General features: G+C 31.6%; 1 protein-coding gene across 1 annotated transcript; it reads left to right on the forward strand.

Annotated features, from left to right (window-relative positions):
- The first annotated feature begins 5,209 nt into the window (after positions 1-5,209).
- LOC149504270 (NAD(P)H-quinone oxidoreductase subunit H, chloroplastic) lies at positions 5,210-9,858 on the forward strand. Its single transcript, XM_089757940.1, has 2 exons — positions 5,210-7,361; positions 8,482-9,858. Exon 1 carries the CDS (start codon positions 5,626-5,628, stop codon positions 6,805-6,807), a length of 1,182 nt encoding a protein of 393 aa, XP_089614066.1. The 5' UTR covers positions 5,210-5,625; the 3' UTR covers positions 6,808-7,361; positions 8,482-9,858.
- The last annotated feature ends 5,197 nt before the right edge of the window (positions 9,859-15,055 follow it).

The following is a 15,055-nucleotide window of genomic DNA, read 5'->3' on the forward strand; positions in this document are numbered from 1 at the left end:
ACTAAAAGAAATAATGAAACTAAAAGAAATAATGAAACTAAAAGAAATAATGAAACTAATAATGAAACTAATAATGAAACTAATAATGAAACTAAAATAAAATACTTGCCTAAAATATATGATCCTTTCTTGCAGGGACCCTACCGCGGAAGAATCAAAAAATTGTTTTCACCTTTAAGTGAAAAAACAAACACGGATCCGTTTTGGATAAATAAGATTCATGTTATACTTCTTGCTACTGATTATTACGAATTTGAACAGACAATAGATACACTCAAATCATTATCAACAGAAAAAGAACTTTCTTTATTGACAGAAACAGAAGATGAACAGACAATAGATACACTCAAATCATTATCAACAGAAAAAGAACTTTCTTTATTGACAGAAACAGAAGATGAACAGACAATAGATACACTCAAATCATTATCAACAGAAAAAGAACTTTCTTTATTGACAGAAACAGAAGATGAACAGACAATAGATACACTCAAATCATTATCAACAGAAAAAGAACTTTCTTTATTGACAGAAACAGAAGATGAACAGACAATAGATACACTCAAATCATTATCAACAGAAAAAGAACTTTCTTTATTGACAGAAACAGAAGATGAACAGACAATAGATACACTCAAATCATTATCAACAGAAAAAGAACTTTCTTTATTGACAGAAACAGAAGATGAACAGGGAAATATCGATTCCGAGGATCGAGTCAAAATTTTGAAATTTTTATGCAATATAGTTATAACTAATCCCGACAATCAAACAATTATAAAAAAATCTAATGGAATAAAAGAAATAAGTAATGGAATAAAAGAAATAAGTAAAGAAGTTCCTCGATGGTCATACAAACTACTCGACATTTTCGAACAACACCATAGAGGAGGCGAGGAACACATGATAACAGATTATGCAATTCGTTCAAGAATCTTCCGGTACGCAATAGTTTTTTCTAAGGAGGAGTTAAAGGATGATTTTTTTCTACCAAACGATATAGAAAACGACCTATCTTTGATGGAATATTCGCCAGAACCGAATTTTCGTCGAGACATAATAAAAGGTGCCGTGCGTGCCCAAAGACGTAAAATAATTAATGGGGAACTGTTTCAATCAAATGTGCATTCCCCACTTTTTTTTGACAGAGTAGACAGCCTCTTCTTCAGAGTGTTCAGATCTTTGTATTCTGATATTTCTTGGCTGATAAAACTAATATCTCGAAATTGGATATGGAAAAACAAAGAATCACAAATTTCTGATTATACAGAAAATGAGGAGGACATAAGAGAAGAAGACGAAGAGATAAGAGAAAGCATAGAAAAGATACAAGAAAGAGACAAAGAGGAAGAAAAAAGAAGAGAAAGCATAGAAGAGATACAAAAAGGAGACAAAAAAGAGAAAGAAAAAAGAAGACAAGAGTCAGAGGCAGATGACTTCCTGCTGGACGCAGCAGAATTTTGGGATATCGTCTTTTTTGGTCAAGGACCAAGGGGCATCATGTTAATAGCCCAATCGATTTTTAGAAAATATATTCTATTACCTTCATTGATAATAGCTAAAAACATTGTCCGTATATTATTATTTCAAATTCCTGAGTGGTCCACGGATTTCAAGGGTTGGAAGCGAGAAATACATGTTAAATGCACTTATAATGGTCTTCAATTCTCCACAAAAGACTTTCCAAAAAATTGGTTATCAGAAGGTATCCAGATCAAGATCCTATATCCTTTTCGCCTGAAACCTTGGCGCGGATCTAAACTGAAACCCTCTCATAAAGATCCAATGAAAAAAAAGCATAAAGATCCAATGAAAAAAAAGCATAAAGATCCAATGAAAAAAAAGAAAGTTAAAAAGAATGATTTTTGCTTTTTAACAGCTTGTGGACTGGAAAGTGACTTACCTTGCGGTCCTCCTCGAAGACGGCCTTCGTTTTTTCAGCCTATTTTTAACGAACTAGAAAAAAAAAGTGAAAAATGGAAAATTTTTAAAAAAGGAAAAAAATTGTTTCGAAAAGTCTCAGGAGAAACAAAAATTCCATTTGTAAAGGGAATAATAAAAAAACTTTCAAAAAGAAATCCAGTTTTGGAGTTGAGAGAAGAATTGGGCGAAACTAAAAAAGATTTGGGCGAAACTAAAAAAGATTCGATAATCAGTAATAAGATGATTGACGAATCATCCCTTCAAATTCAATCTATGGAGCGGACAAATTATTCATTAACAGAAAAAAAGATAAAAGATCTGACTGAGAGAACAAACACAATCAAAAATCAAATAGAAAAAATTATAAAAGACAAGAAATTAGAATCATCAAAAAAATTTTGGAAAATATTAAAAAGAAGAAATATTCGATTAATCCGTAAATTCTATTTATTTATAAAACTTTTTATTCAAAAGATATACATAGATATTTTTCTATATATCATTAAATATATCATTAATATTCCAAGACCCAATCCACAACTTTTTCTTGAATCAACAAAAAAAATGATTGATAAATTCATTTACAATAATGAAGCAAATCAAGAAAGAATTAATAAACCAAATAAAAATACAATTCATTTTATTTCAACTATAAAAAATATAAAAAACTCACTTTCGAATATTAGAAATCAAAATGCAAAAGCTTTTTGTGACTTATCCTCCCTCTCACAAGCATATGTATTTTACAAATTATCACAAACCCAAGTTATTAAATTCAAACCTATCCTTCAATATCACGGAACATCTCTTTTTCTTAAAAATGAAATAAAAGATTATTTTGAAGAACAAGGAATATCTCATTCCCAATTAAAACATCATTATGGGTTAAGACAAAAAATCTCTGGAATAAAGGAATGGAAAAACTGGTTAAGGAGTCATTATCAATACGATTATCAATACGATTTAGTTCAGAGTATATGGCTTAGATTAGTACCAGAACAATGGCGAAATAGAGTCAATCAACACTATATGGCTCAAAATAAAGATTTAACAAAATGGGATTCAGATGAAAAAGAAAGATTAATACATTACGAAAAAAAAAATGATTTTCAAGCGAATTCATTACTGAATCAAGAATATAAACTGAATCAAGAACAAAAACGGAATCAAGAACAAAAATATAAAAAAGATAATTTTAAAAAACACTATAGATATAATTTATTATCATATATATTTATTATATATCAAGATATGAGGGACTCATATACTTATGGATCACCATTACAAGTAAATAAGAGGGAAGAGATTCCTTATAATTACAACATGGATAAACGAAAATTTTTTGATATATTGGGGGATATTCCTATCCATAATTATCTAACGGGGAAAACGGGGAAAACGGGGAAATTTTCGCATAGAAAATTTTTTAATTGGAGAATTCTTAATTTTTGTCTTAGAAATAAGACCGATATTGAGTCCTGGGTCGATACCAGTACCAAGAGTAAGAAGACCAGTACCAAGAGTAAGAAAACCAGTACCAAGAGTAAGAAAAATATTAAGACTGTGATTAATAATTTTAATAATTATCAAATATCGAATCTGGAACTTTGGTTCTTCCCAGAATTTGTGCTACTATATAATGCATATAAGGTTGAACCATGGATCATACCAATAAAACTACTTCTTTTCAATTTTAATTTTAATGGAAAAAAAGAGGATCTTGTATCAGATGCAAAAAAAAAAAGAAAATTTAGATCCGTTCTCTCAAATCAAGAAAAAGATGTTGAAGAAGATTATGGTAAATCATCCAATCAAGAAAAAGGTAAATCATCCAATCAAGAAAAAGGTAAATCATACAATCAAGAAAAAGATGTTGAAGAAGATTATGGTAAATCATCCAATCAAGAAAAAGGTAAATCATCCAATCAAGAAAAAGGTAAATCATACAATCAAGAAAAAGATGTTGAAGAAGATTATGGTAAATCATACAATGAAGAAAAAGGTAAATCATACAATCAAGAAAAAGATGTTGAAGAAGATTATGGTAAATCATACAATGAAGAAAAAGGTAAATCATACAATCAAGAAAAAGATGTTGAAGAAGATTATGGTAAATCATCCAATCAAGAAAAAGGTAAATCATACAATCAAGAAAAAGATGTTGAAGAAGATTATGGTAAATCATCCAATCAAGAAAAAGGTAAATCATACAATCAAGAAAAAGGTAAATCATCCAATCAAGAAAAAGGTAAATCATCCAATCAAGAAAAAGGTAAATCAGATCAAGAAAAAGGTAAATCAGACAATCAAGAAAAAGATGTTGAAGAAGATTCTGGTAAATCAAAAAAACATAGAAAGGAAGACGAGAGCAAGAGAGAAGCTCGTTTATTCCTACAAAAGTATTTGTATTTTCAATTCGGATGGGATGCTGATTCTTTCGATGAAAAAATAATCAAAAATATCAAAGCATATTCTTTCATTCTTGGCCTGATAAATATGAATGAAACTTTTCTATACTCTGTTAGAAGAGGAGGAACGAATCTGGATATTTTGATGGATTCGGCGGATAAGTTACTTTTAACTTATCAATACCTACTCAAAAAAGGAGTATTGATTATCGAACCAATTCGCCGGTATGTAGAAATTGATGGACAATTTATTCTATATCAAACTATAAGTATTTCATTGGTTCATAAAAATAAACATGAAATTAATCAAAGACGCAAAAAAAAAAAAAGACGCAAAAAAAAAAACTATATTGAAAAAAATAATTTTGATGAATCCATTGCAAGACATCAAAAAATGACTGAAAATAAAGACAAAAATCATTATGATTTGTTTATTCCTGAAAATATTTTATCCCCTAACCACCGGAGAGAATTGCGAATTCGAATTTCTTTCAATTCAAGGGATAAAAATGGTATGCATAGAAATCCAGTATTTTTAAATAATGTAAAAAACTGTGGTCAAGTTTTGAATAAAAACAAACATCTTGATAGTGATAAAAAGAAACTAATTAAATTAAAGTTCTTTCTTTGGCCCAATTATCGATTAGAAGATTTAGCTTGTATGAATCGCTATTGGTTTAATAGTAATAATGGCAGTCGTTTCAGTATGGTAAGGATACATATGTATCCGCGTTTGAAAATTCGTCAATGGTACATTTTTCCATATATTATGATTGAAAACCGGATTGATTAATTTTATTTGAAAAAATTATAAAGTTCATAACGAACTTAAAATCATTGTGCATATTAAAATGAATGGTATTATTATTATTATTACTGATCAGTAAAATTCACATTCAAAAAAAGGGGGAGAGAAATTTTTGTTTTATGGTAAAAAATTCATTCATCTCAGTTATTTTTCAAGAAAAAAAAGAAGAAAACAAGGGGTCCGTTGAATTTCAAATAGTCAGTTTCACCAATAAGATACGAAGACTTACTTCACATTTGGAATTGCACAAAAAAGACTATTTATCTCAGAGAGGTCTACGTAAAATTCTAGGAAAACGTCAACGGCTTCTGTCTTATTTATCAAAGAAAAATAACATACGTTATAAAGAATTAATTAGTGAGTTGGATATTCGGGAATCAAAAAATCGTTAATTTGATTGAATTAGTCGATTTATTATATTTTTCATTTTGATGTACTTCTTTTCGTTTTCAACAATTCATGTAAGAATGAATCGAGGAAAAACTTATGAATCTATCAGCTACAGAAAAAGACCTTATGATAGTCAATATGGGACCTCACCACCCATCAATGCACGGTGTTCTTCGTCTCATCGTTACTCTAGATGGTGAAGATGTTGTTGACTGTGAACCAATATTAGGTTATTTACACAGAGGAATGGAAAAAATTGCGGAAAACCGAACAATTATACAATATTTGCCTTATGTAACACGTTGGGATTATTTAGCCACTATGTTCACGGAAGCAATAACCGTAAATGGACCAGAACAATTGGGCAATATTCAAGTCCCTAAAAGAGCCAGCTATATCAGAGTAATTATGTTGGAGTTGAGTCGTATAGCTTCTCATCTATTATGGCTTGGACCTTTTATGGCCGATATTGGTGCACAGACCCCCTTTTTCTATATTTTCAGAGAAAGAGAATTAGTATATGATCTATTCGAAGCTGCCACCGGTATGAGAATGATGCATAATTATTTTCGTATCGGAGGAGTAGCGGCCGATCTACCCTATGGCTGGATAGATAAATGTTTGGATTTCTGTGATTATTTTTTAACAGGAATTGTTGAATATCAAAAACTTATTACGCGAAATCCTATTTTTTTAGAACGAGTTGAAGGGGTAGGGGTTATTGGTGGAGAAGAAGCAATAAATTGGGGTCTATCCGGCCCAATGCTACGAGCCTCTGGAATCAAATGGGATCTTCGTAAAGTTGATCATTATGAGTGTTACGACGAATTTGATTGGGAAATCCAGTGGCAAAAAGAAGGAGATTCATTAGCTCGTTATTTAGTCCGAATCAGTGAAATGACGGAATCCATAAAAATAATTCAACAGGCCCTGGAAGGAATTCCGGGGGGTCCCTATGAGAATTTAGAAATCCGATGTTTTGATCGAGAAAGGGATCCAGAATGGAATGATTTTGAATATCGATTCATTAGTAAAAAACCTTCTCCTACATTTGAATTACCGAGACAAGAACTTTATGCGAGAATGGAAGCCCCAAAGGGAGAATTAGGAATTTTTCTGATAGGAGATCAAAGTGGTTTTCCTTGGAGATGGAAAATTCGCCCGCCGGGTTTTATCAATTTGCAAATTCTTCCTCAGTTAGTTAAAAGAATGAAATTGGCTGATATTATGACGATACTAGGTAGCATAGATATCATTATGGGAGAAGTTGATCGTTGAAATGATAATTTATACAACAGAAGTAGAAGATATCAATTCCTTTTACAGATTGGAATCCTTAAAAGAGGTCTATGGGATCATATGGATGTTTGTCCCTATTTTGACTCTTGTATTGGGAATCACAATAGGTGTACTAGTAATTGTATGGTTAGAAAGAGAAATATCTGCAGGAATACAACAACGTATTGGGCCTGAATACGCCGGCCCTTTGGGAATTCTTCAAGCTCTAGCAGATGGAACAAAACTGCTTTTCAAAGAGAATATTCTTCCATCTAGAGGAAATACTCGTTTATTCCGTATTGGACCGTCTATAGCAGTCATATCCATTTTACTAAGTTTTTCAGTAATTCCTTTTAGCTCTCGCCTTATTTTAGCCGATCTCAATATCGGTATTTTTTTATGGATTGCCATTTCAAGTATTGCTCCTGTTGGACTTCTTATGTCAGGATACGGATCAAATAATAAATATTCCTTTTTAGGTGGTCTGCGAGCTGCTGCTCAATCGATTAGTTATGAAATACCATTAACTCTATGTGTTTTATCAATATCTCTACGTGCGATTCGTTGAAATATAAACTTTTCTTTTCCCTATTCCTTTCGTTCTATAAAATAAGCTGAATGGATTGAATAGATATCTTCGTTATTTTATTATCCTTCAGGTTGATAAACTAAATTAGATAGTTATATATGAGTGAAAGAAAGCAGCTTATAAATTCGCAGTAAATTAAACAAAAAAAAATTTAATCTCATTTCCTATGTACAAGAGTTAAGTGGAAGAAAACATAAGTGGAAGAAGTCTTTACCCCAAGACGGGTTGATTAGTCAATCTAGCTTGAAGCGGGCTCAAAAGATCAACCGTATAGAGTTTTGGCTATCCTTTGTATAGATTCCCATACATGTATTGCCAAACCAAACGGGGGATTGAACAAAAAAATGAGTGGATGGTTAGGAACACCAAAATACACAAAGGATTAGTAATGGAGATTATGTAAATTATATAAAAAGGATATTTCTGGATAACATAAAAAGAATACTAATTGGGGCTTTAAATTAGTAGAAATGAGTAGGCAGTACTACCCACGATTCCGGTCCAGAGTATGCTCCTATCCACCGATTAAAGTAATGACTATCAGGAACGAAATAATCCTTTACTATTTTTTAGTTTAAGCCCCCATTCGTAATTTTCTCAGATCAGAAAGAAGAATAGGAACGAAAAAGAAAGAATAAAAAATAAATATTTTTTTTTTTTTTATTCTTTCTTTCATATATATAGAGAGATATAATCTGTGTCATGATTTATGAGCTAATGTAATATTTAATTTTTTTCGTAATCGAAAACAATGGGTTGAAATATCTATTGATATTTCTACAAGAAGTATTTTATTGAAGGCTTAAGTTATTACTCAACAAATAAAAATTGAAATTAGTAACGGGCGAGATCAATTCAGAAGCACTTTTTTTATTCTTCATAATATAGCAGACAGAATTCCATTGGTATAATTTTGGACCTTCCAATCCATTTTTTCTCTATCTATTCTACAACCATACGAAGAGAAATAATACTGATTCGGTCCTTAAATTTATTTGTGACCCACGAGGAGCCGTATGAGTTGAAAACCTCATGTACGGTTTTGGACTAGCGATGGGAACAGTGATGTTATCATCGACTATAATTATCTAACAGCTCAAGTACAGTTGATATAGTTGAGGCGCAATCAAAATATGGGGTTTGGGGATGGAATTTGTGGCGTCAGCCAATAGGGTTTATCGTTTTTCTAATTTCTTCTCTAGCAGAATGTGAGAGATTACCTTTTGATTTACCAGAAGCCGAGGAAGAATTAGTAGCAGGGTATCAAACCGAATATTCGGGTATCAAATTTGGTTTATTTTATGTTGCTTCCTATCTAAATCTATTACTTTCTTCCTTATTTGTAACAGTTCTTTACTTGGGGGGTTGGAATATTTCCATTCCGTACGTATTCGTCCCTGAGCTATTTGAAATAAATAAAATGAATGGAATCTTTGGAACGACAATTGGTATCTTTATTACATTAGCTAAAACTTATTTGTTTTTGTTTATTTCTATCGCAACAAGATGGACTTTACCTAGGTTAAGAATGGACCAATTATTAAATCTTGGATGGAAATTTCTTTTACCCATTTCTCTCGGTAATCTATTATTAACAACTTCTTTCCAACTTCTTTCACTGTAAAGAAAAAAAGAATACGAGATTCATGACTTGGTTCAAACAAGAGAAAGAAACAAACATAAAATTATTCATAGATATTCACGATATGTTCCCTATGGTAACTGGGTTCATGAATTATGGCCACCAAACAGTCCGAGCAGCAAGGTACATTGGTCAAGGTTTCATGATTACCTTATCCCACGCAAATCGTTTACCTGTAACTATTCAATACCCTTATGAAAAATTAATCGCATCAGAGCGTTTCCGTGGGCGAATCCATTTTGAATTTGATAAATGCATTGCTTGTGAAGTATGTGTTCGTGTATGCCCTATAGATCTGCCTGTTGTTGATTGGAAATTTGAAACGGATATTAGAAAAAAACGATTGCTTAATTACAGTATTGATTTCGGAATTTGTATATTTTGTGGTAACTGCGTTGAGTATTGTCCAACAAATTGTTTATCAATGACTGAAGAATATGAACTTTCTACTTACGACCGTCACGAATTGAATTATAATCAAATTGCTTTGGGCCGTTTACCAATGTCAGTAATTGACGATTATACAATTCGAACAATTTTGAATTCGCCTCAAAGAAAAACTGAGTAAGTAAACCTCCTATTCTATTAAAGAGAAATTTCCAATTCTTTTAAGGTTCCGTTTTGGTTTAAGTTAAAAGAATATTTGGTTTGACTTAAAAGAATGAGGCCTTTACTCTTTGTTTGGTCAATAAATAAAAATTCAATTACAAATTAACTGGTTGATAAGAATTTCGAATTCATTTTTCTTGAAAATCTATTAATATATTCGTAATTATTTCGAAATATATAGTTTCAAAAAACAAAATACCCTTTCGAACCGAACAAAAAAAAAGAATTAAAAACGAAACAATAATTGTACTTAGATCAATTCACACCTAATAGATTAGGATTTTATTCAATTAGGAACGTATCATAAAAAAAAAATTCCTGGTCGGGTCAATAAGATCATGAAAAGCATTTCGATTTATTTATCTCTTATTTTACATATAATGGATTTGCCTGGACCAATACACGATTTTCTTTTAGTTTTTCTGGGATCGGGTCTTATATTAGGGGGCCTGGGAGTGGTATTACTTACCAATCCAATTTTTTCTGCCTTTTCATTGGGATTGGTTCTTGTTTGTATATCCTTATTCTATATTCTCTCAAATTCTCATTTTGTAGCTGCTGCCCAGCTTCTTATTTATGTGGGAGCCATAAATGTTTTAATCCTATTTGCTGTGATGTTCATGAATGGTTCAGAATATTATAAAAATTTTAATCTGTGGACCATTGGGAATGGCCTTACTTCGTTGATTTGTACAAGTATTCTTGTTTCGCTAATTACTACTATATTAGATACATCATGGTACGGGATTATTTGGACTACAAGATCAAACCAAATTATAGAACAAGATTTGATAAGTAATAGTCAACAAATTGGAATTCATTTAGCAACAGATTTTTTTCTTCCATTTGAATTCATTTCACTAATTCTTTTAGTTGCTTTGATAGGTGCAATTGCTGTGGCTCGTCAGTAATAAATCTTTCTAACTAGGAATAGCAAGCAATCCAAATTAAACTTTTTTCTGTCTTATCGCATCTATTTTCCTTGAATTCTTGTTCGTGTATAAAATATAAAATAGAAATTCGTTTATTCGAGATATTTCCAATATATTCTTTTTGTTATATTCTATTCTAGTCAATCAAATCCGTTGAATTATTGTTCATATTAAAATGAATCGAAATTGATAAGGAGTTGGTCAATGATGCTCGAACATATACTTGTTTTGAGTGCCTATTTATTTTCTATCGGTATTTATGGATTGATCACGAGTCGAAATATGGTTCGGGCCCTTATGTGTCTTGAACTTATACTGAATGCGGTTAATATAAATTTTGTAACATTTTCTGATTTTTTTGATAGTCGGCAATTAAAAGGAAATATTTTATCAATTTTTGTTATAGCTATTGCAGCCGCTGAAGCAGCTATTGGATCAGCTATTGTTTCCTCAATTTATCGTAACAGAAAATCAACGCGTATCAATCAATCAACTTTGTTGAATAAGTAATATTAATAATATTAAATTATAAGATTCACCAATTTGAATTAGCATGTCCAATATGTTGGAATCTACATCATGTTTTCGAAAACGTAAGAAATCAAAGTATCTTGGTCCTTTCTTATGAGTTGATCCCGAAGGAAATTGATTAGAAAATTTCTGGTAAATCGTTGATTCATCTGGTGTTTAACTATAATGATTCATTTACAAGTTTACTAGATTGAAATTTTATGATGTTCAAAAAATTATAGATCCCATGTCACATTCAGTAAAAATTTATGATACATGTATAGGGTGTACTCAATGTGTCCGAGCCTGCCCCACCGATGTGTTAGAAATGATACCTTGGGATGGATGTAAAGCTAAGCAAATTGCTTCCGCTCCAAGAACAGAAGACTGTGTTGGTTGTAAGAGATGTGAATCCGCTTGTCCAACAGATTTCTTGAGCGTTCGAGTTTATTTATGGCATGAAACAACTCGAAGTATGGGTCTAGCTTATTGATACGTTCCCGAAAACCCCACTTGAATACATTTTGAATCCATTTTATTTTTTTTTTACTGAAAAAACCCGTGCTCAAAAAAAATCTTTTTTGAGCACGGGTTTTTCTGGTCCAAGTGCATCTTGTCTTTACCACGAATTATTTTCCTTGGTTAACAATAATTGTAGTTTTACCAATATCTGCAGGTTCTTTAATTTTCTTTCTTCCTCATAGAGGAAATAAGCTAATTAAGTGGTATACTATGTGTATATGCATATTTGAACTCCTTCTAACAACCTATGCATTTTGTTATCATTTCCGATTGGACGATCCATTAATCCAGCTGGAGGAAGATTATAAATGGATAAATTTTTTTGATTTTTACTGGAGATTGGGAATAGATGGACTTTCTATAGGGCCCATTTTACTGACAGGATTTATCACTACTTTAGCTACTTTGGCGGCTTGGCCAGTTACTCGAGATTCGCGATTATTCCATTTCTTGATGCTAGCAATGTACAGTGGTCAAATAGGATCATTTTCTTCTCGAGACCTTTTACTTTTTTTCATCATGTGGGAGTTCGAATTAATTCCCGTTTATCTACTTCTATCCATGTGGGGGGGAAAGAAACGTCTGTACTCGGCTACAAAATTTATTTTGTACACTGCGGGGGGTTCCATTTTTTTATTAATAGGAGTTTTGGGTATCGGTTTATACGGTTCTAATGAACCAACATTAAATTTTGAAACATTAGCTAATCAATCGTATCCTGTCGCACTGGAAATCATATTCTATATTGGATTTCTTATTGCTTTTGCTGTCAAATCGCCGATTATACCCTTACATACGTGGTTACCAGACACCCATGGGGAGGCACATTACAGTACTTGTATGCTTCTAGCCGGAATTTTATTAAAAATGGGAGCGTATGGATTAGTTCGCATCAATATGGAATTATTACCCCACGCTCATTCCATATTTTCTCCCTGGTTGATAATAGTGGGTACAATGCAAATAATTTATGCAGCTTCAACATCTCTTGGTCAACGGAATTTAAAAAAAAGAATAGCCTATTCCTCCGTATCTCATATGGGTTTCATAATTATAGGAATTGGCTCTATAACTGATACGGGACTCAACGGAGCTATTTTACAAATAATATCTCATGGATTTATCGGTGCTGCACTTTTTTTCTTGGCAGGAACGAGTTATGATAGAATGCGTCTTTTTTATCTCGACGAAATGGGTGGAATGGCTATTCCGATTCCAAAAATATTTACGATGTTCAGTATCTTATCGATGGCTTCTCTTGCATTACCGGGCATGAGTGGTTTTGTTGCAGAGTTGATAGTCTTTTTTGGAATAATTACCAGCCAAAAATATTTTTTAATGCCAAAAATACTAATTACTTTCGTAATGTCAATTGGAATGATATTAACTCCTATTTATTCATTATCTATGTCACGTCAAATGTTCTATGGATACAAGCTATTTAATGCTCAAAGTTCTTATTTTTTTGATTCTGGACCACGAGAGTTATTTGTTTCGATCTCTATCTTTCTACCAGTAATAGGTATTGGTATTTATCCGGATTTTGTCCTCTCATTATCAGGTGAGAAGGTCGAAACTATTCTATATAATTATTTTTATAGATAGTTTTGATGAATAAAACAAAAAATCAAAAAGTAATCCTATGATTTTTAAAATTGTTCGTTGTACAGTGAAAAAAAAAAGAAAGAAGTCTTTTTTCTTCTCTTAAGTTTAAGTTAAGTAAAAAAAGGTAAAAGAATTAAATTGAATTTTAATCAGACATCTTTGGCTTTTGTTAGAACCTTTTGAATCAAGTAGTGGAGTGATTCAAAAGGTTCTTGACAGCTTACAATAAGTTTTCTTATATATACGCTGTCCTATCTTAGTATTTGTTAGGCTTAGCCTTTTTATTCAATTCAATTAGATGTTAATGTAAATGAACCATAACTATGTAAACCTATTCCTAATAGATTGACCCCAAAATAGCATATCCAAATTATAAGAAATCCCATAGAAGCCACAAGTGCGGAATTTACACCTTCCAAATTTTTATTTGTTCGGGTATGTAAATAAATCGCGAATACGGTCCAAGTAATAAATGCCCAAGTTTCCTTTGGGTCCCAATTCCAATATGATCCCCACGCCTCATTAGCCCATACGGCTCCCGAAAGAATTCCTATGGTTAAAAAGATAAACCCGAGACTAATAATACGATAACTCCAACGATCCAATTGTTGAGTCAATTGATACCTGTAAAAATTTTTAGAAGAAAGAAAATAAGTGTTTAATAAAACATTGCTTCTTTCATTCATGTATTGGATTTCGCCAAACGAAAATGACTGATTTAATAAATTATTGTTTTTACCAATAATTTTTATGGCTTTTCGAAATGTAATGACTAGAAGAGCTACTGATAATAATGATCCACATAAAAGAGCTGCATAGCCTAATACCATCATACTTACGTGCATCATTAACCACTGGGATTGGAGAGCAGGCGCTAATATTGCGGATTGATGCATTTTGGTTAAAAGACCCGAAGTGGCAAAGCCTTGGGTAAAAATAACACTTGGTGCGGTTATTGCGCTTAAATCATTTTTACGCTTTTTAAAATAGTAAACCATATGAATAAGGGAGAAACCCCATGAAAGAAAGATTAATGATTCATATAAATCACTTAATGGGAAATGTCCTGAATAAATCCAACGAGTGACTAATAATCCTGTTATACAGAAAAAGGTAACTATCATGCCCTTTTCTGATGAATCATATAGTCCTACGACTTCATCGACTAATAAGAATAAGGTTAAAAAATGAATTGTAATTACAATTGAAACGACCGAAAAGGATATATGAGTTAATATATGCTCTAAAGTTGAAAAAATCATAAGAATTCTGAAAAAAGCGAGGGTTTCTAGATTTTATGGAATGGAAATCAGGAATTAAATTCATTATAGGACTTATTCTATCTCTTTTAGAAGATACTATGCCGCTACTCGGACTCGAACCGAGATGCTCTAGCACTGCTTCCTAAGAGCAGCGTGTCTACCGATTTCACCATAGCGGCTTGCTCGAAATCATAATAAGCCATTTTTTATTCAATCGTCGAGATTGAAGGTGAAGGGGTCAATTCAATGTAAAATGTAAAAGAAGCATTTAATTTAAATTGATGAATAAAAACTCGTTTAAATAGCAATTTGAAGGTTCAAAAAGAATCTTTATTATTTATCGTTTTATTTAATTATCCTTTTTTTTATTTAATATTTAATTTAATATTTAATTATTTCAACAGAGATTTTATAGTTTGTGTTTTCCTAAAAGAGAACTCCTCTATTGTAACTAAACTAACTAGTTGTAACTTCAATTCATAGATAGAATTCAACAAAAAAATGTTCTTTATCATTTTAATTTTTTAATGATTCATCTCTCATTCTTTTATATGATTTTTATGAATCTATAAAAAAA

This window comes from Durio zibethinus, unplaced genomic scaffold (assembly GCF_047325235.1).
Source record: "Durio zibethinus cultivar Kanyao isolate XHJ-2024 unplaced genomic scaffold, ASM4732523v1 HiC_scaffold_3, whole genome shotgun sequence".
Classification (NCBI taxonomy): Eukaryota; Viridiplantae; Streptophyta; class Magnoliopsida; order Malvales; family Malvaceae; genus Durio; species Durio zibethinus.